General features: G+C 45.9%; 1 protein-coding gene across 5 annotated transcripts in view; it reads right to left on the reverse strand.

Moving 5' to 3' along the window:
- The window catches only part of LOC308328519 (C-terminal-binding protein 2-like), a 242381-nt gene that overhangs the window by 21209 nt on the left and 202311 nt on the right, over window positions 1-18861 (reverse strand). The window contains exon 1 of one of the 5 annotated variants that reach the window (XM_080782398.1): window positions 7948-8935. The exons of 2 other annotated variants lie outside the window; for them this stretch is intronic. In XM_080782398.1, the coding sequence (XP_080638524.1) occupies window positions 7948-7969 (22 nt within the window). In that variant the 5' untranslated portion in view covers window positions 7970-8935. Of the gene's footprint in view, window positions 1-7211; window positions 7270-7936; window positions 8936-18861 lie in introns of those variants that run through there. 2 more of the 5 variants (XM_080782399.1, XM_080782400.1) reach the window with 2 other exon arrangements.

The following is an 18861-nucleotide window of genomic DNA, read 5'->3' on the forward strand; positions in this document are numbered from 1 at the left end:
AACTCTCCTCATATGATTGGCAGAATTTCCGTCTAGCCTACTCTCTCTGTGTCTCATTGGTGGGTCAATGGGCAGTTCAGAAACCTGCCTACCAATGACATCATCGATTGGCATTCCAAGCTAACAAAGGACTCTCTACAATCAGGATTGCCACTGGACCCAAAACTATGGCATCACTCAGGCTCTACTCCAGTCCACGCACGGTTTTTCTTTTTCAAACTTCCTCCCTCACACTCCTGCGTGGTTTTTTTTGTAAATAATTTGTCATACTACAGTCTCACAAAAGTATAAAAAGCTGAAAACGTGTCACGATGTGACGTGTTTTGAGTTTGTAGAGCTGCTGTTATTTAATTTAAATCCTGAAAAATAATATTTGGACATAAGGTTTCCGCCCAACAGCAGCAGCGATATGTCTAAACACAGACAGGAGGAAGAGGAGAAGAAACAAAACATACATGTACACACGTACAGTACACACAGTAGTGTGGGAGTGTGTGTGTGTGTGTGTGTGTGTGTGTGTGTGTGTGTGTGAGTCATGTGTGCGTGCGCACGCGCACACATGACTCACTTGTAGGAACTAGGTCAACATGCTGTTGATTAATTATTTCCTGGTGGCTAATAGCCTTTAACAAGCCTAATAAGGCATAACATGAGGCTAAGCTAAATACATGATGAATCGGTTGCTAATTAGCTGCTAACGAGGCCTTTAGAGCAGCCCAAATACCTGGCTGCCACGGTGAAGGAAGCTTATTGGTTTTCTATACCAATTACTGTCTCGTCTCCAGGTCTCTCAGCCGTACAAAACAAAACCAAAATGTGAAGATGGCCAACATGAACCAATGCACTTGTGTGTGTTTATGAAAATGAGATGGAGTGGACGTTTACATGATCTACTGACTGTAATATAAGCAGACAACAAGCTCTAGACAAATGTGCACACATGTGCACACACACGCACTCGCAGTCGCGCGCACACGCTCACACACACACACGTTATGTGCATACATATGCACACACAAGCACGCACGCGTATAATGTGTGCAAGTTTGTGTGTAGGACAGCCAATCTCGTTGACTGCTGCTGACTCCCATAGTACCCCCCCTGCCCCACACTCCCTGGAAAGGTCTTCCATTATGGCATAGCAGATGAGTTCTCAGATGAGGTTTCCACCATCCCATCCCACCCCTCCTCCACCCCCATCACAGCACAGCTGGTCACATAGCACCACAGCCCAGCTACAGACGAGCATAAGAAAAGTGATTTAGCTCCTTGGATGATCTACTGTACAACTAACTGCTCCAACAACTATTTGGCCAGCACTGCAGTTCTTCCCTTGTGTCCACGGGCCTTTCTTTGTCTGTATAGCCTGATTTATACCACAATAGCAGATCTACAAACTCTTGTAGCTCAGCTATTCTCATTGTAGTATAAGTATAAAATTGGGCATCGGGTTTTTTTGTGTGTCTCTCTCTCTCTCTCTGAACTTATCTGTGCGTGCATCTCTTCCTGTCTCCATCTCTCTCTCTCTCTCTCTTTCGTCTGCAGTTTCACCCTGGATTGGCACTGCTGTGGAGAGTTTGGCAGCCTCCTGCGGGCCACACCCAGCCAGCCGCAACCAGAACCTGGCGCATAGGAAATGGGAGCAGAGGCAGAACCCTCCCTGTCCAAACACAGACCAATTCCACTTTAGACCAAACATTACACTCTCTAAAGGGGGAAAAATAGCTCTACACAGAGTTACTTTTGTAGAGGCAGTTTGTGGCTAATAACAAAGGGAGCGGTAACAGAAACAACATCAATGGGGGATGTTTTACATTAGGTGTTGGAGATATTTTGGCTCGCAGCCTCTCTGATGGAAACCAGCAATGCTTGTATGCAAAATGTCCTGCCGACTCAAGGTATTCTGTCTGCCGCACAACGGCCACCATTGTTCGCGCGCCAAGAAAGTACTAAAGAGGCCAATGCCAGCACTCCGGCTAATGATTAAATGACCCCCACAAAACACAATCTGACCCCCCGCTGGGCACGACTGCTCCAGAGCTTGTGGAGAATGTTATTCCGCCGAGGTCCGCAGAGGTATTGTGTTATGACATCTCTCAAGGGGAACTGCAACAGACTTTAACGTTGATACTGCACTTAGGTGTCATTGCCAACACTAATCACAATCTGGATGAGTCTCCGTCAGCGTACTATGAAAGACTCTGGCAGACACCCCACCCCACCCCACTCCCCAGCCCACAAAATGGATTACAGATGTTGTTGCAACTTAAAAGCTTTTTTGGATTGTGACAATAGAAATAGGAGTGATCTTTTTGCATGCAAAAACAAAGCGATAAAAAGAGAGTCACTCATGTAAAATGGGCTTTTCCTATGTGAATACGATGTGCTGTCTAATTCCCCCATCCCAGTTTGGCCATGTGAGAACGCAACCCCCTGCCAGACGAATGAGTCAAACAGCTTTTTCGGAGGAAGAGGAAACGTCAAGTAGAGTGCAAACAAAGAGCTTAAAAAATACAGACCATAAAAGAATAGAAATCCAAACATTCAATCTTTTTTCCTCTCCTTGAGTTTAACTTCGCCTCAGGTAACACGGCCCACAATCTGCTTCTCATATTTCACTGTCAAGATTATTCTAACCATATCTCGTAAATGATAGGTTTGGTGGTTTTTGTGGTTTTCCCTGGCATGCCTCGTTTGGGTTACGAGGGCTGTTTGATTTGGCTGTTAATAATGTACGCCTCTCAGATTTAGCTGTGGGTTGTTTGCAGGGCCTTCCTCCGTGGGGGCAAGCCTGAACTTTGAAAGGCGAACTAGGCCGCCATGGGACTCCAGAGGTGGATTAATTTACCTATGCTATTGTTGCTGGCTAAATAATTGCTTTGTACACCTCACAGTCTCCACTAGAGCACTGTTTTCCAAACAGTGGGTCGGGACCCATGTGTGGGTCACAGACCAATTGTTATGGGTCACAACTCAAGTAAAGATCAAATATTCTTTCGTAGGCTACATTTGACACAAGAAAATATATATTTCAAAATATTTTTTTTGAATAATAATAAGCGGCCGCGAAATTCTAGTATTATACATTTTAAAACAAACAAACAAACATACACATCTAAGAAAGTCCATGAATAAAAATAAAATAAAAATTAATAAGTAGTGAAAATAGCTCCTTTTTTAATCCTGATCCGATTTTCCACTGTTATTAGCCATCTTTTAGCTTAGCACGCGCATGAGCACACACACACACACACACACACACACACACACACACACACACGATTTTTCACATCACAGAGAGAGAGAGAGAGTTTTCTCTCTCTCCTCTCTGCCTCCACCTCCTTCCTTTGTGAGTGAGATGATGAAACGCAGGCCAGCAAGAGCACCAATTACTTAGGCCTGTGATACATGGCAAAGTCTCTCATTCTTTCTCTGTTTCTCACTACTCTCTCTCACACACACGCGCACGCACACACACACACACACACACACACACACACACACACACACACACACACACACACGCACGCACACACACACACACACACACACACACACACACACACACAGTCCCTCCGTCAGCGGAACAATAAAAATGTGAAAACAAAAGGAAGTGAGGCGATTTTTCCATGGCACGGTGATGTCAGGGCCCCTCACAGCCGCGGTCGCTCAGTTCGCAGCGAGCCCTCAGAGAAAACTGTTCCCCTTCGCTACAGTCGACGTGGAGTTGAGCCGGGCTGGGGGGAGGCGGTCCTCCCTCCACACACCAACAGCTGGTTGTGGTTACCTAGCAACTCCCCAAGCTGGGGGGGGGGGGGAATGGTGATTGGACAGGTTGAGAGCAAAGGGGTCTCGACTCTGGAGCCTTCTGCTGACTGACCTTTCAAAACATTTGGGTGGGATTCTGCCCGGTGTGAGTGAGCACCAAGGTTGACACTATTTGAGTTACAGTTCTAAAAAAAAAAATCTCCTTATCCTTCACCCAACCTGGCAACTCAAAGATGTGGTGAGAGGTCTGAAGGACGACATCCAAGTATGTGAACAAAACGTTGCTGTCGGCCAGAAACCTTGTATGTCAAAACATAAAAAATATTGTTTTATTATTATCTTGAGAAAACTGTGAAACTAGGGTCTCCACCAGGGCAGGTCAGGTTGTGCCCTCCTGGTGGCGCTATAATAGGCCAATGTGAAAAGGGTGACATTTCTTCTTACTCATTGGATGGCAATTGGATGATTTGAGGCATTTTGTTCCAAAAATGTGTTTTGCAAAAATCCACCTGTTGGTGGCGCTGTAACAGGCCAATGTGAAAAGGGTGGGATATATTCCTCAGGCTAGTAGGAAAGTCTGTGAAAGATTTCACGTAAATTGCACGCTCTGTTCATGATTTGAGGCTTTTTATTCAAAATGGGCCAATCCTGCAAACTTTGAAAGCCAATGTTAGCCAATTAGGGTGGAATATGAAATATCGGACAGATCCGTCTTGAACACATGAATATAGAGATAGTGTGTAACGATTTGCGGAATTTCTGGACAGAATCTGTAGGAGTAATATTAAAAAAATGTTTTTCAAAAGTCGGCCTCCTGGTGGCGCTAAAACAGGCCGTTCTGGAAGTTTTGGGGCAGAGGTTCATCGATGGCATCCAGGGAGTGTGTGTGCAAAATGTGGCATCGACCGGGTTAACGGTGCCGGAGATTTGCTGGTAACAGACGGACGGACGGACGGACACATGCACACACACGGACTCACACACACACACGGACGGAGTGCAAAACATACTCTCTCCCCATGCCTTCGGGCTGGTGGAGACAATAATCCAACCAACCAGGCGCAATGTGAGCTTGTAGATCAGATCGGCTATTTTCACGACCTTCGTGCGACACTCTCGTATGATGAAGCAGGGCCTTCATTTACGGGAGCGGAAAAAACATACGTTGAAATATGGAGATATGAGGTTTCTGCAGCAACAGCGATGATAATAGTGTGGTCAGTCAGAGCAGCAGAACACCACCCCCCCACATCCCCTTAATTTGCTGCTGGAGGCCAGCCAGGGCACTGGAACACTCACTAGCACACTGTAAGTCAATGCAACCAACACATTATGCGCGCACGCACGCACGCACGCACGCACACACATGCACATGCACACAGTGAATGGTTATTGCTCCGTTTCATACACACCCACGGTCTGATAGGCTTGGGGGAAAAAATAGAAAGCGCTCAAATGCACTCATTTATTCTCTCACTGTAGACGACGTACTACGATGACAGTGAAAAAGAGTCAGGAGAACCTGAGCTCCATTCGTCACGTTTCCAACGTGTCTATAATAATTGTGTGTGTGTGTGTGTGTGTGTGTGTGTGTGTGTGTGTGTGTGTGTGTGTGTGTGTGTGTGTGTGTGTGTGTGTGTGTCAGAATCTCTCTAAAACCATCACCACCACAGGACACTGTCCTAAAACCATCACCACAGGACACTGTCCTAAAACCAACTCCACAGGACACTGTCCTAAAACCAACTCCACCACAGGACACTGTCCTAAAACCATCACCACCACAGGACACTGTCCTAAAACCATCTCCACCACAGGACACTGTCCTAAAACCATCACCACAGGACACTGTCCTAAAACCATCACCACAGGACACTGTCCTAAAACCATCTCCACCACAGGACACTGTCCTAAAACCATCACCACAGGACACTGTCCTAAAACCATCACCACCACAGGACACTGTCCTAAAACCATCACCACCACAGGACACTGTCCTAAAACCATCTCCACCACAGGACACTGTCCTAAAACCATCACCACAGGACACTGTCCTAAAACCATCTCCACCACAGGACACTGTCCTAAAACCAACTCCACCACTGGACACTGTCCTAAAACCATCACCACCACAGGACACTGTCCTAAAACCAACTCCACCACAGAACACTGTCCTAAAACCATCACCACCACAGGACACTGTCCTAAAACCAACTCCACCACAGAACACTGTCCTAAAACCATCTCCACCACAGGACACTGTCCTAAAACCATCACCACCACAGGACACTGTCCTAAAACCATCACCACCACAGGACACTGTCCTAAAACCATCTCCACCACAGGACACTGTCCTAAAACCATCACCACCACAGAACACTGTCCTAAAACCTATATCACCGCCACAGAACACTGTCCTAAAACCATCACCACCACAGGACACTGTCCTAAAACCTATATCACCGCCACAGAACACTGTCCTAAAACCATCACCACCACAGGACACTGTCCTAAAACCTATATCACCGCCACAGAACACTGTCCTAAAACCATCACCACCACAGGACACTGTCCTAAAACCTATATCACCGCCACAGAACACTGTCCTAAAACCATCACCACCACAGAACACTGTCCTAAAACCATCACCACCACAGGACACTGTCCTAAAACCTATATCACCGCCACAGAACACTGTCCTAAAACCATCACCACCACAGGACACTGTCCTAAAACCTATATCACCGCCACAGAACACTGTCCTAAAACCATCACCACCACAGAACACTGTCCTAAAACCATCACCACCACAGGACACTGTCCTAAAACCATCACCACCACAGAACACTGTCCTAAAACCTATATCACCGCCACAGAACACTGTCCTAAAACCATCACCACCACAGGACACTGTCCTAAAACCATCACCACCACAGAACACTGTCCTAAAACCTATATCACCGCCACAGAACACTGTCCTAAAACCATCACCACCACAGGACACTGTCCTAAAACCTATATCACCGCCACAGAACACTGTCCTAAAACCATCACCACCACAGAACACTGTCCTAAAACCTATATCTCCACCACAGAACACTGTCCTAAAACCATCATCACCACAGAACACTGTCCTAAAACCTATATCACCGCCACAGAACACCGCCGTCCAGCCAAGAGAGAGAGGGGTGAGATAAAGAGGAGAGGGAGATATAGAGAGAGAAGTGACACGAAACTTAAAAACGGATAAATTGCAACAAAAAGAGAAAGGACACTGTGGAAATGTTATTAAAAGTCCGACTGGACGACAGTGAGGATAGAAAGAGAGGTGAAAGATAGAGATATCAAAGATGCTGTTGGGAGTGAAGGGTGTGTGCACACACACACACACACACACACACACACAGAGCGACACAGAAGATAGGCACCCGTCTCTCTCTTGCCTCCAAGCGCTGTCCTTTGTGTTTCACCAGTGAGCCTCACTCTCCTCAAGATAACCGGGGCTAGGGGGGGGGGGGGGGGGGAGGGGATTTGTCACCATGAATGACTTAGAGTGTATGACTCACACTCACGCACACACACACACACACACACACGCACACGCACACGCACACGCACACGCACACACAGGTGATGGTAAGGACAAATCTAAGTAGGAACATTGTTAACACTCAGCTAGGCAGTGCAATCGATTACAGTATACTGTAGCAATATTCCTCATTATTGAGGAAATGGACTTACGCTAGTTAAATTTGGTGTTTTACTGTTATACATGTGACACACACACACCCACACACACACACACAACACAATGACTCCCCCATTTTAATCCCACCCCCTTGCTGTATTGATCTACAAAGGTCCCTGGTTTTTCAAACCATTGGATGTTGCACACGGAGGGGCGCAGGACGGCACACACCGCTTTCATCACACACTCCATTGCTAAAAACATAAGAGACTCATTAGCCCCGAATCACCCGCCTTCCCCTCACTCTCGCTCTCTCTCTCACACACACACACACACACACACACACACACACACACACACACACACACACACACACACACACACACACACACACACACACACACACACACACACACACACACACACACACACACACACACACACAAACTCTTAAGACAAACACAACAACAAGCTGGAAACATGCCCCTTGCCTGGGAAATGCTGTCTCCACATCCTTCAAATTAGGAACAGTGCATGGCAGGACCAGAGCGACAGAGGCAAAAAAAATGGAATTAGGAAAAGAAAGTGGGCGGTGGGAGAGGAGGGTGTGTGTGTGTGGGGGGGGGGGGGGTCGTCCTCAGTGCACCCTGGGGTTATCCACCCTGCCACCTCCTCCAGCCTCCCTCTCTCTATCCCACTTTTATCCGTTGTCTTCCTCCTCTTCTTGCTGTTTTTTATTCTCCCTTTCGTCCGTTTTTTGCTGTTCCGACACTCAGCGCTGCCCCCCCCCCCCCCAAGAACCCCCCCCCCAAAAAAATATCAGTCCTCCCTTCTTCACCTCACCCCAAGGAGCTCCATTTTTCTTTTACGACATAGTTACCAAAATGGACGGTTGGCAGGCAGAGGAGGGAGGAGGGTGGTGGGTAGTGATGAAGGTGGTGGTCCAGGGGAGCTACAGCTATGATCGCCCCCCTAATGGAGCAGCGGCGTGCGTCAAATCCTTTTATCTCCGCAAACGGAGAGGGCAAGAATTTAGTTCCCTATGCGTCTTCAGCCGGGGCTCGTCTTTCAACGCTCTGCCACTTCTGTCCTCTCCCTCCTCTTCTTCTCCTCTGAACAGATAAGTTGTATATCTTTCCTCTTCTGCCTCCCCCGTCTTCACTCTATCTCTGTCTTTCTCTCACTCTCTCTCCTCACGCCGGGTTGGGGTAATTCATACGGACGTCAAGGCTCTCTCACTCTGTCAGCCTTTGTTGCCGAGTCACAGAGAGAGAGAGAGAGAGAGAGAGGGGAGAAGAAAAGAGGCAGGAAAAACAAACGGGAGCCACAGCTACGCAGGAGAAAAGAAAAGAGAGGCAGGCCAAAAAGGAAAGAAAAAAAAGAGAGAGAGAGCGAGGGAGAGGGAAAGGGGGGAAAAAAGATCTTCTCTTTAATGAGCACCAGTCAAAACGAGCAGCGCAGCGCTCCTGGCACTCGGACGACTCACTCTTCCATTTGCGCCATTCTCCCTCTCTCTCTCTCTCTCTCTCTCTCTCAACATATTTTCCTTCTCTCTTTTTATCCCCTCCCTCTTTTTCACTCACCCACCCACCCACCCACCTCCCTCCCTTCCCTCTCTTTCTGTTTTATTATTTGTGATCTGGCCTTCACGGTCCTTTAGAAAGCACCAGACCACCCCCCTCCCCCATCTCTCACTCCCACTCTGCTGCTCCGTCTTGCTCACTCATTCTCCTTCATGATTCTTTTTCCTCCCTCCACTTATTTCCCTCTTTTCTTCATCCGTGCACGCTCACTCTCTCTCTCTCTCTCTCTCTCGCTCTCTCTCCCTCTGCCCCCCACCTCTCTTTAGCACCCATGCACTTGTGGAATGAGCACAAATATATTGATTTTCCCATTCAAGGAGCCATTGTGTGCCAGGGTTTCACGCAAGTGTGTGGCTCCATACTGACATCAATACCTGTCAGCGTTGTACAATGCACTAACGTGTACAGTGTGCAACACAGAGACACACTAACAGTTAATGACACCAGCGTTCTCTCCCCACCTTCACATGCAAAAAAAATCAACTGATCCACAAGTCATGTCCTATTTGCGTCTCTTATCATCGATCTATTCCTGTGCGATCTATACGTGTTTTACCTAAATCAAACCGAATGGACACAGAGACATGCTAACAGTACATGCAACACACAGACACAGGTCACACAACAGGAAACACAGAGAGAAAGACAGGTTCAAGTTTAATGTCACAAAATATGTGTCTTCAATAAAGTAACACAGGTAACAGTGCAAGGAAACATACAGAGAGACACGTGTACTGCAACAGTACTGTACAATCAACAGGTAATGTCAAGTATGCAAGTTGATCGAATACCAAGCCAGTAGCTGACAAAATATTATCTCATCAATAAAACTGTATCCCATCCACTGACGGACATTGTGATGTTTGGTGTTGGCGTATTTGGGTTTTATTATTCACCTTAGTTTACATTAGATTGTAATTCTCCGTGCTAATTATTTGCTATTGCATACTTCAAAATATAGCAGTTCAAGGTTGCGGGCCGAATTATGCCCATACTAATTGGCTTGCCTCTGCAAATAAGGTCCAGTTGAAGCAGCCTCATATTTTGACCCCACCACAACATATTAAGAAGGAAAACATAAATAATCTGGTAGATGAGAGACAAATGTATTTAGCTTTACTGTTGCACTTCTTCATTCTTTAAGCACTGAGGTGGCCTTTCGTAGGAATATTCTATTCTGAATAAAGTCGAAAAGCACACCTGTATTGGCGAAGCAAGGTTTACGAGGTAACAGCGGCACAAATACTGCAATACTTTGTTATGTACAATGTTTCAGTAGACAAATGGCCTTCTTCGGGATAAAAGGGAATATTCTGTTAAACGTCAAAGAGAAAAAATAAGTACCATAAGTGCTACACAGCCTTGGGCTTTCATCAGCAAAGATACTGTATATATGTTTCAGGGCCAGTGCATTTGAGTTGCACATATTTCATATTTACTAGAGCGGTGCCCGTTGGAGCCTCTACAGTGGTGCCCGTTGGGCACTGGCTTACTTGGAATGATGCAAGTTGGAAATTAATGCCCCACCCAGATATTATGTCTGTGTCCCGTTTATGCCCACCTATGGAGTTCTTTGTCAGGCATGCCCAAATATGGAGTCTATGCAGACGTCAGAATGCTTTCAGAACAGGCCAGCTCCATATATGGACATTGGGCAGGGGCCCTGTCCAGAGCCTGGGCAGAGGCCTTAATAGAGCGGTTCTGGACAACCGTGGGTCCGACCGACTCGACACCGGGCACTGCACTAGTCGGTGGGGCGAACGGTTCTCGAGTTACAAGGATTACAACAGCGCGCACACACACACACACACACACACAAACTGGACGCACAGGTGACTTGTGTTTCATGTAATCAATTCTCAACAGATCCCCAAACCTGTTGTTTTGGGGAGTGCTGGTTTCATTCCATTAAACCTCCTCTTCAGTATTGCCTAGTGAGGCTCACCCTAGCCGAGAACAGCTGATATACAAGCTCACATCGCGTCACTGATGCGACCGCTATAGCTAGTCTCGGCCGTTCTCTGCGTGCGCGACACCTTCGTAGGACGTAGCATAAATTAGGCTTGATGGGCTGCAGCTGCACGTGCACGAGCAGGCTCTGCTGCCGCGATCATAGAGTGCTCCGTCTCTGGTCTTATGACATCAACTGGTGTGGTTTTGAGGACAACTGTTTTGAATTGCCATTATTGTTCACACACGCAACAGCAACCAGAAATCACAATAAAGTCCTAAGCCTTATTCCTCCACACTGGGAGAAAAACAGCATCTGAAAGTTTGATGATGCAGTGACCACTTTTCCATTGCATCTTACTTGTGCTCATCGGTGTGACGTTGTCTGTTAAGTTAAGGCGTCTAATCATAATCTAAATAGAGACATAATACATTTTAATAGCGTGCCATACATTTTCTTTTTTTTAATGTTTGGTAAAACTGTTTTTTTCTTGGCTTTGGCCTTTATTTTATATATTTTATGGAGGGACAGACAGTAGGCTGATAGGAAATGTGGAGAAAGATGGGGGGAAGACATGCAGTAAAGGCCGACGGGATCGGGAGTCGAACCCGCGGCACACTGCCAGACTGGATTACTGGATACGTTTTATAAACAAATACGTATCCTATCCAATCTACAAGCTTACAACAAGTTGCATTGCGACATGTTTGTCATCACTCACTACTACACACCACCCCTTTTCTCCTCCTCCTCCTCTGCCTGACAGTGCCAACTGAAAAGACATATCCCCATTTTCTGGATATGTGTCAGGGTTGACGTCACGACTACCTAGTCGTTACGTCATTTCCTCCTTTTCTATTGTGTTCGTGTAAGATAATATATAAACCAAAGTAGTTGTTTAACTTCTTCATTACTTAACCCGTAACCCAATCTATTTTTTACATCAGTTACATCTGCTCAGCAATTCTGCTCTTGTGACTGTGGATCATCCTCAACGCTCACAATATGTATGCTCTAATATATTTATCAACACAGTGTACACTTTGGGTGTACAGTACCGCATTGATAAATAAGGGCCTAAGTGCTTGTGGACATTGTGGTCAGCTACAGGTATAGTGGCTGTGTATGTGCTGTGTGCACACATGCTTACATCGTGTGTGCATGTGAATGTCACATGCAAAAATTGTCAAAATAAGAAATTCACATTTGTCAAAAACCTGTGTTGGGGATGAGACACACCAAACAAATTTAACCCATAATATATAGCATCATACGTTTTTCTGAAAACTTTTAGGATTTAGAAATGTTGTTTTAGAACAGTGGTTCTCAAAAATAGCAGATCTACAAGCTCACAGCACTTGTCCTTGACAAGAAAATGTTTGAGAACTACTGATTTAGAAGTCATTTGTAGAATGATCTTAATGGGTTACGGTAGACTTGTAAATCACAGGCATCAACACTTATGAATAATTACTGTTAACACCTTCAACTACTTTGACCAAATCATCAGTTCGCCAGACGGGGTGGAAGCCTAAGCTTCATCTGTGAATTTAGCAGGAAATCTGTCTCTGAGTCTTAACTGAGGTCTGAAACCCCCAAGAGATTAACTCCTTTACTGCGACTGCACTGTAAAATTCCTCAGTGTTCATTTGACTCTGAGAGAGTACATAAATGGATGGATCAATTAAATTGTAGGATTTTCATTGTGCACTACAAGTCTGAGAGTCCACACTAACACTATAAGCCAAAGGGTGGGTGGGTTTGTCGGGGTCACTGACAGAGAGACGCCTTGCAGGACTCATGAGGATTACCTAACGCAGGTTAAGAAGCCTGCGTCGCCTCTGAGGTCATGCCAAATCCACAACACGGCATTTGAGGCAACAGCCTCGCCTGAGAATAATGAACTCACTGAAAATTTTGACCCCTTTAAAAAAAAAAAAGGTAATTGGGTGCGGTTGGTGACTGAAAAGTAGTCATGGAAAGCACAACATTGTCTGGTTTAATGTCTGGCCCTAATGCCAAAGTAGATTACAACAGCAACGGGCTGCAACTGTGATGCAAACCGCAATCAAATAGGAGTCTACTCTGCGCGCCGCGTCCATCTGTTATATCACAGCAGCTCTCCTTCTACGATTGCGCTCCGTCTCAGACATGGTCTTTTGAGTGCGTTTGAAGCCCAATGGGAGCGGAGGGCGTTTTGCTGGTTTCATTGAGTAGGTTTGGTTACGAGTCTACGACGTGTAACCAGAGCCCACAAACTGGGCACGGGGTAAAAAAGCCTCATTCATGAAAGAGCGCGTGAGAGAGAGAAGGGCCTACTGTATAATTTGACCTCTGAAATCCACCATCCCATCTGCCTCCTGTGATCTAGCCTACATGGTGAACATGCTGCCAACTGACTGTGTGCTGCTAGCAAAGCTCTGGGAAGAAATTAAAACTAAATGGAATGAGAGGAGGGACGGAAAGGGAGAAAGTGAGAGAGTGGGGGGGGGGGGGGGGGGGAGAAAGGCATAGTGAATAAGGAAAGAGAGAGATGGCATTTCCGCAGGTGGACAACAGATGTTGGGTGTTTTAGGGAGAGTGCTTTGCATGTACACCCCCAGTCTGTCCAACCCTCTCTCTCCAACACACTCTCCTCCACTCTCTGTCACCTGTGCCAACTGGCCTGATTACAGAGGAAGGCAGAGCTGGAACGAGTCTGTGTGTGTGTGTGTGTGTGTGTGTGTGTGTGTGTGTGTGTGTGTGTGTGTGTGTGTGTGTGTGTGTGTGTGTGTGTGACTGTGTGTGTGTGAGTGTGTGTGTGTGTGTGTGTGTGTGTGTGTGTGTGTGTGTGTGTGTGTGTGTGTGTGTGTGTGTGTTTTGGGGGAGGGGGGATTTGGCAGTACAAATTGCCAAATTTACAAAATGAATGCAGAACAAACAGAACATAAAATGCACATGTACATGAACGTTTGCATGCATACACACACACACACACACACACACAAACATGGATCTATTCCAGCTGAATCGAGGATGCTTCAGCACAGACGGCCATAAATGCAATTACCTGAAGCAACACGCACACACGGATGCACGCACGCACGCACACACACGCACACACACTTATCTGCAAAAATGCTCACTCACACATGTACGTGCACAAAGAGCCCTTAGTTAACTAATCAGCATTGCAGAAAGCTTTGACACAAGTCCAGTCATTCAGTCAATGCAAAAATATTAGATCATTGTCTACAGCTGAGAAGAAAACAACATGATCCGTAGATTCCCTACAGTGTCCCCATGAAACACAATCCTGTAGTCTACGTGTAGCCTATATGATGTTAAACACCACTGGTGTGCCTATTGAGGAATGTGAACTGACTCGGCTTAGTTAGAAATTAGATTAATAAGAGACTCCAAAACGTCTTACAAATCATTTGATAAACGAGCTAGTAGAGAAGTGCCATCCTCTTCAGCAGAGAACATGGTAGCACACACACACACACACACACACACACACACACACACACACACACACACACACACACTAGAATGTGGTTAGCGTTGCCACTTCCTTCGTAATTTAATACCCATGAAGTTTTCATTTTCTCAAAATGAATAATTCAGGGTGACTCCCTGCTTGGCACAGAGATAGAGGAGTGAAAACAGCAGAATGGAGGAAAAAGGGAGAAGAGAAGAGAGAAGGGTTGTACGTGTGTGAGTGTGTGTGTGTGTGTGTGTGTGTGTGTGTGTGTGTGTGTGTGTGTGTGTGTGTGTGTGTGTGTGTGTGTGTGTGTTGGGGGGGGGGGGGGGTAGACCATTACAGAGAGGACTTACAGTGTACTTTAATGATAATGATTATGATAATATTCATAATAATGAATATGTTTATACAGCACTTTTCCAAACAAGGTTACAAAGTGCTTTACAGGTACAAGAGCAGCATAATAACAATACAGGTTTATACAGCATACATCAAATAAACGGATATAACTTTAGGGGAGACTGGGTCAGAACTTTCTGTTTCCCAGGACACTCGCTTTCATTTGACTTTCTGTCCCTTGTGCCACCACTATGGGACCTGTCTGTCTGTCTGTCTGTCTGTCTGTCCCTTGTGCCACTATGGGACCTGTCTGTCTGTTCCTTGTGCCACCACTATGGGACCTGTCTGTCTGTCTGTCTGTCTGTCCCTTGTGCCACTATGGGACCTGTCTGTCTGTCTGTCTGTCTGTCTGTCTGTCCCTTGTGCCACTATGGGACCTGTCTGTCTGTCCCTTGTGCCACCACTATGGGACCTGTCTGTCTGTCTGTCTGTCTGTCTGTCTGTCTGTCTGTCTGTCTGTCTGTCTGTCTGTCTGTCTGTCCCTTGTGCCACTATGGGACATGTCTGTCTGTCCCTTGTGCCACTATGGGACCTGTCTGTCTGTCTGTCTGTCTGTCCCTTGTGCCACCACTATGGGACCTGTCTGTCTGTCCCTTGTGGCATCACTATGGGACCTGTCTGTCTGTCCCTCGTGGCACCACTATATGGGACCTGTCTGTCTGTCCCTCGTGGCACCACTATGGGACCTGTCTGTCTGTCCCTCGTGGCACCACTATGGGACCTGTCTGTCTGTCCCTTGTGGCATCACTATGGGACCTGTCTGTCTGTCCCTTGTGCCACCACTATGGGACCTGTCTGTCTGTCCCTTGTGGCATCACTATGGGACCTGTCTGTCTGTCCCTTGTGCCACCACTATGGGACCTGTCTGTCTGTCCCTTGTGGCATCACTATGGGACCTGTCTGTCTGTCCCTTGTGCCACCACTATGGGACCTATCTGTCTGTCCCTTGTGCCACCACTATGGGACCGGTCTGTCTGACCCTTGGACCTGTCTGTCTGTCCCTTGTGCCACCAGTCACCACTATGGGACCTGTCTGTCTGTCTGTCTGTCCCTTGTGCCACCACTATGGGACCTGTCTGTCTGTCCCTTGTGCCACTATGGGACCTGTCTGTCTGTCCCTTGTGCCACCACTATTGGACCCGTCTGTCTGTCCTTGTGCCACCACTATTGGACCCGTCTGTCCCTTGTGCCACCAGTCCCCACTATGGGACCTGTCTGTCTGTCTGTCTGTCCCTTGTGCCACCACTATGGGACCTGTCTGTCTGTCCCTTGTGCCACCACTATGGGACCTGTCTGTCTGTCCCTTGTGCCACCACTATTGGACCTGTCTGTCTGTCCTTGTGCCATGTGACCTGTCACCTGACGTAAAGGGTGTTCAATAGCACTGATTTATCAAGGAAAAAAAAGTGGTTTCCTCCCAACAGCATGTTATGCTGAGTTACAATCAGATTATTATCATATAAGTATGTTTATAATGCGCAGTATGGTGCAGTATAGACCGTCACCGTATATATTACCGTCAGGTGAAGTATTTTTCTCACTCATAAAGGAGTTTATAGTACCTCAAACTTGGCTCTGTTTGCCCTCATTTAGCATTCCATGACATTAATTATGCCAATATGCCACGCCTGTAGAATTAAGCCCTCATTAATATGCCAAAATATGACACACCCCTAGAATCAACATTCTGAAATTTCCACAGCCCTGCAAGGATGTCTCGAGACGAGAACTCACTGCAGTCTACAGTCTACACTAGGGCATTCACTTCTAGTCATTTTTACTAGTTGCCTAGTTTACTAGTCGACTAGTTGTTTAACTACCTATTATGTAAAATAAAATAAAAATAAAATATATATATATATATTTGTACATTTAAAAACTGTGTACATTGGTGACTATAACTATAATCTATACCTGATCTTGAGGCCTACAAAATTGTGAGAAAAAAAACGAAAAAAGAAAAAAAAACTAGTACCAACAAGGTCGACTAGTGGATGTACTAATCGACTAGTCGATTAGTTGCTTAATGCCCTAGTCTACACTGATTCCAATCACATCTTCAACTGTACAAAACAGTTTTCACTTTGAGCCCATTTGTTTCATTCAAAGTAATACATTTATTGCAATGTAAAATGTTCACTATAACACAATGTGGGCAATTATAGAAGTGTGCACTTCTGTGCAAACATTAAGCACAGAATAAACAGCCTGATGCGATATAAGGTATATATAGGTAGATATAAGGTGAAGGATTAAACAACAAACAGACATTTCTCAACAGGGGGGGGGGGGGGGGGCACAACAAGATGCTATATGGCTCTTTGGGGGTTCCTGTCATGGAAAGGTGAACATATACTGTGAACAAAACGCGTCATGTCTGAAAGGACCTATAGGTGCCTTCAGTTTGACAGGCAAAAAACCTGCACCAACTCAATGCTTATGAGAGAGACATTCCCGCTCTTCCTGAAGCGAGAATTACTACTATACTGTTGTTAACATTAGCCAGTACTATGTTATAGTAGAGCAGTTTTAGTATAATGCTTTCTTACATACATACAGTACTGTACAGACAAATAACATGCAGTACAACACAGACTGCCAACAAATAGCACTCTGGCCATGACATGCTGTAGAAGACACAATAACATAAAACCAGCAAGGAAGGGCAGAAGAGGGAGAAAGAGAGAGATATTGAGGGCTATGCAAGACACGGGTGGGTGAAGGATTCCCAATAATGTCAGTACAGCATGTTGCTCAGCAGAGCGCACCTAATTCTTACCTCTGATAGCATGTATTATTAAACATTATCATACAGCTTTGTTGAAAGCTCAATTGTGATTCGTCAATCGAGGCATTTGCTGCCCGCTCGATAGCAGAGCGCTGTCCTCGGTAACAGAGATCTGTTCTGCCTCTGTTTATTTTGCTATGGAGGCGTATGCTTGTAAGCAAATAAAATCATTTTCTAATGAGTATTTCATGTAAAATGATAGATTTCTATTGTAAGCAGCCTTGTAATAACCAATCAACACACAAACACGAATGAACCATTAACCCAATTTTGGCCGGGAACCCATTTTGGTGTTAGCATCATGACGTGCTTTAGCTATTGAAAAATAGCAGATCTACAAGCTCTCTCAGGTCAGAATGGGTTAATCAGACCAGTGTGTGTCCAGTGGAAACCTCGTATGAATCTGATCTCAGGTCAGAATGTGTTAAATGCTGAAGCTACTGCATACTACCTAGCATCCTTATTTTGACCATGTCATTTTAGACGAACATTTTCAAGAAGAATTACAAAAATAGCAAATCTACAAGCTCAAACACGTTGATTGAGCAAGAAATGGCGATGAATACAATAAAATGACCCTGGGAAAAGGAGACGAGTGACTGTGCATCCATCGCATGTATGATAAAATCATGATCTCTGCTAATCTCTGCATTCATTTATTCCCCTAGGATTATGCGGACACAGAGAACTGCATAGATTGGATGTCTAAAGCCCCCCCCCCCACACGCTCACAGATGGCATTAGGAGAGTTAACTCCTCCCATCAAATCCCATCACCCCCCCCTCAAACCAACTCAGTCTCGCTTGTACCATTTCCTCTTCTAGTCTCTATACTTTCTTTTTTTACTTACATTTTTATCCCACGATTTTGTAACCCATTTTCCACCCCTGTGTCAATTATCTAATGTGATGCTGGGCTCTACACACCCTCCGCCAACCTAGTCCCCATAATATATGGGGGTCATGGGGAGAGCAATGGACTTGAACTCATGCTTCCTTCATGCCTGAGTGTCCAAGTTGCTCCTTCACACCTGACAGGGGGGAGTGTCCCTGTCCGGACGTAGTGCGTGGAAAGGAACACGTTATTCCAACCAGTTCCTTTGCCCTCCATCAGGCGCCCCGGCTGGCCAGGTGGAGGCAGTTTAGACTAGAGACCAGGATTACTGCATGTTTTACACCTGGTGTCCCCATTTTGGCCATGTGACATTAGGTAACATGT

Source organism: Protomyctophum bolini (assembly GCF_963924005.1).
Source record: "Protomyctophum bolini genome assembly, chromosome: 14".
Taxonomy (NCBI): Eukaryota; Metazoa; Chordata; class Actinopteri; order Myctophiformes; family Myctophidae; genus Protomyctophum; species Protomyctophum bolini.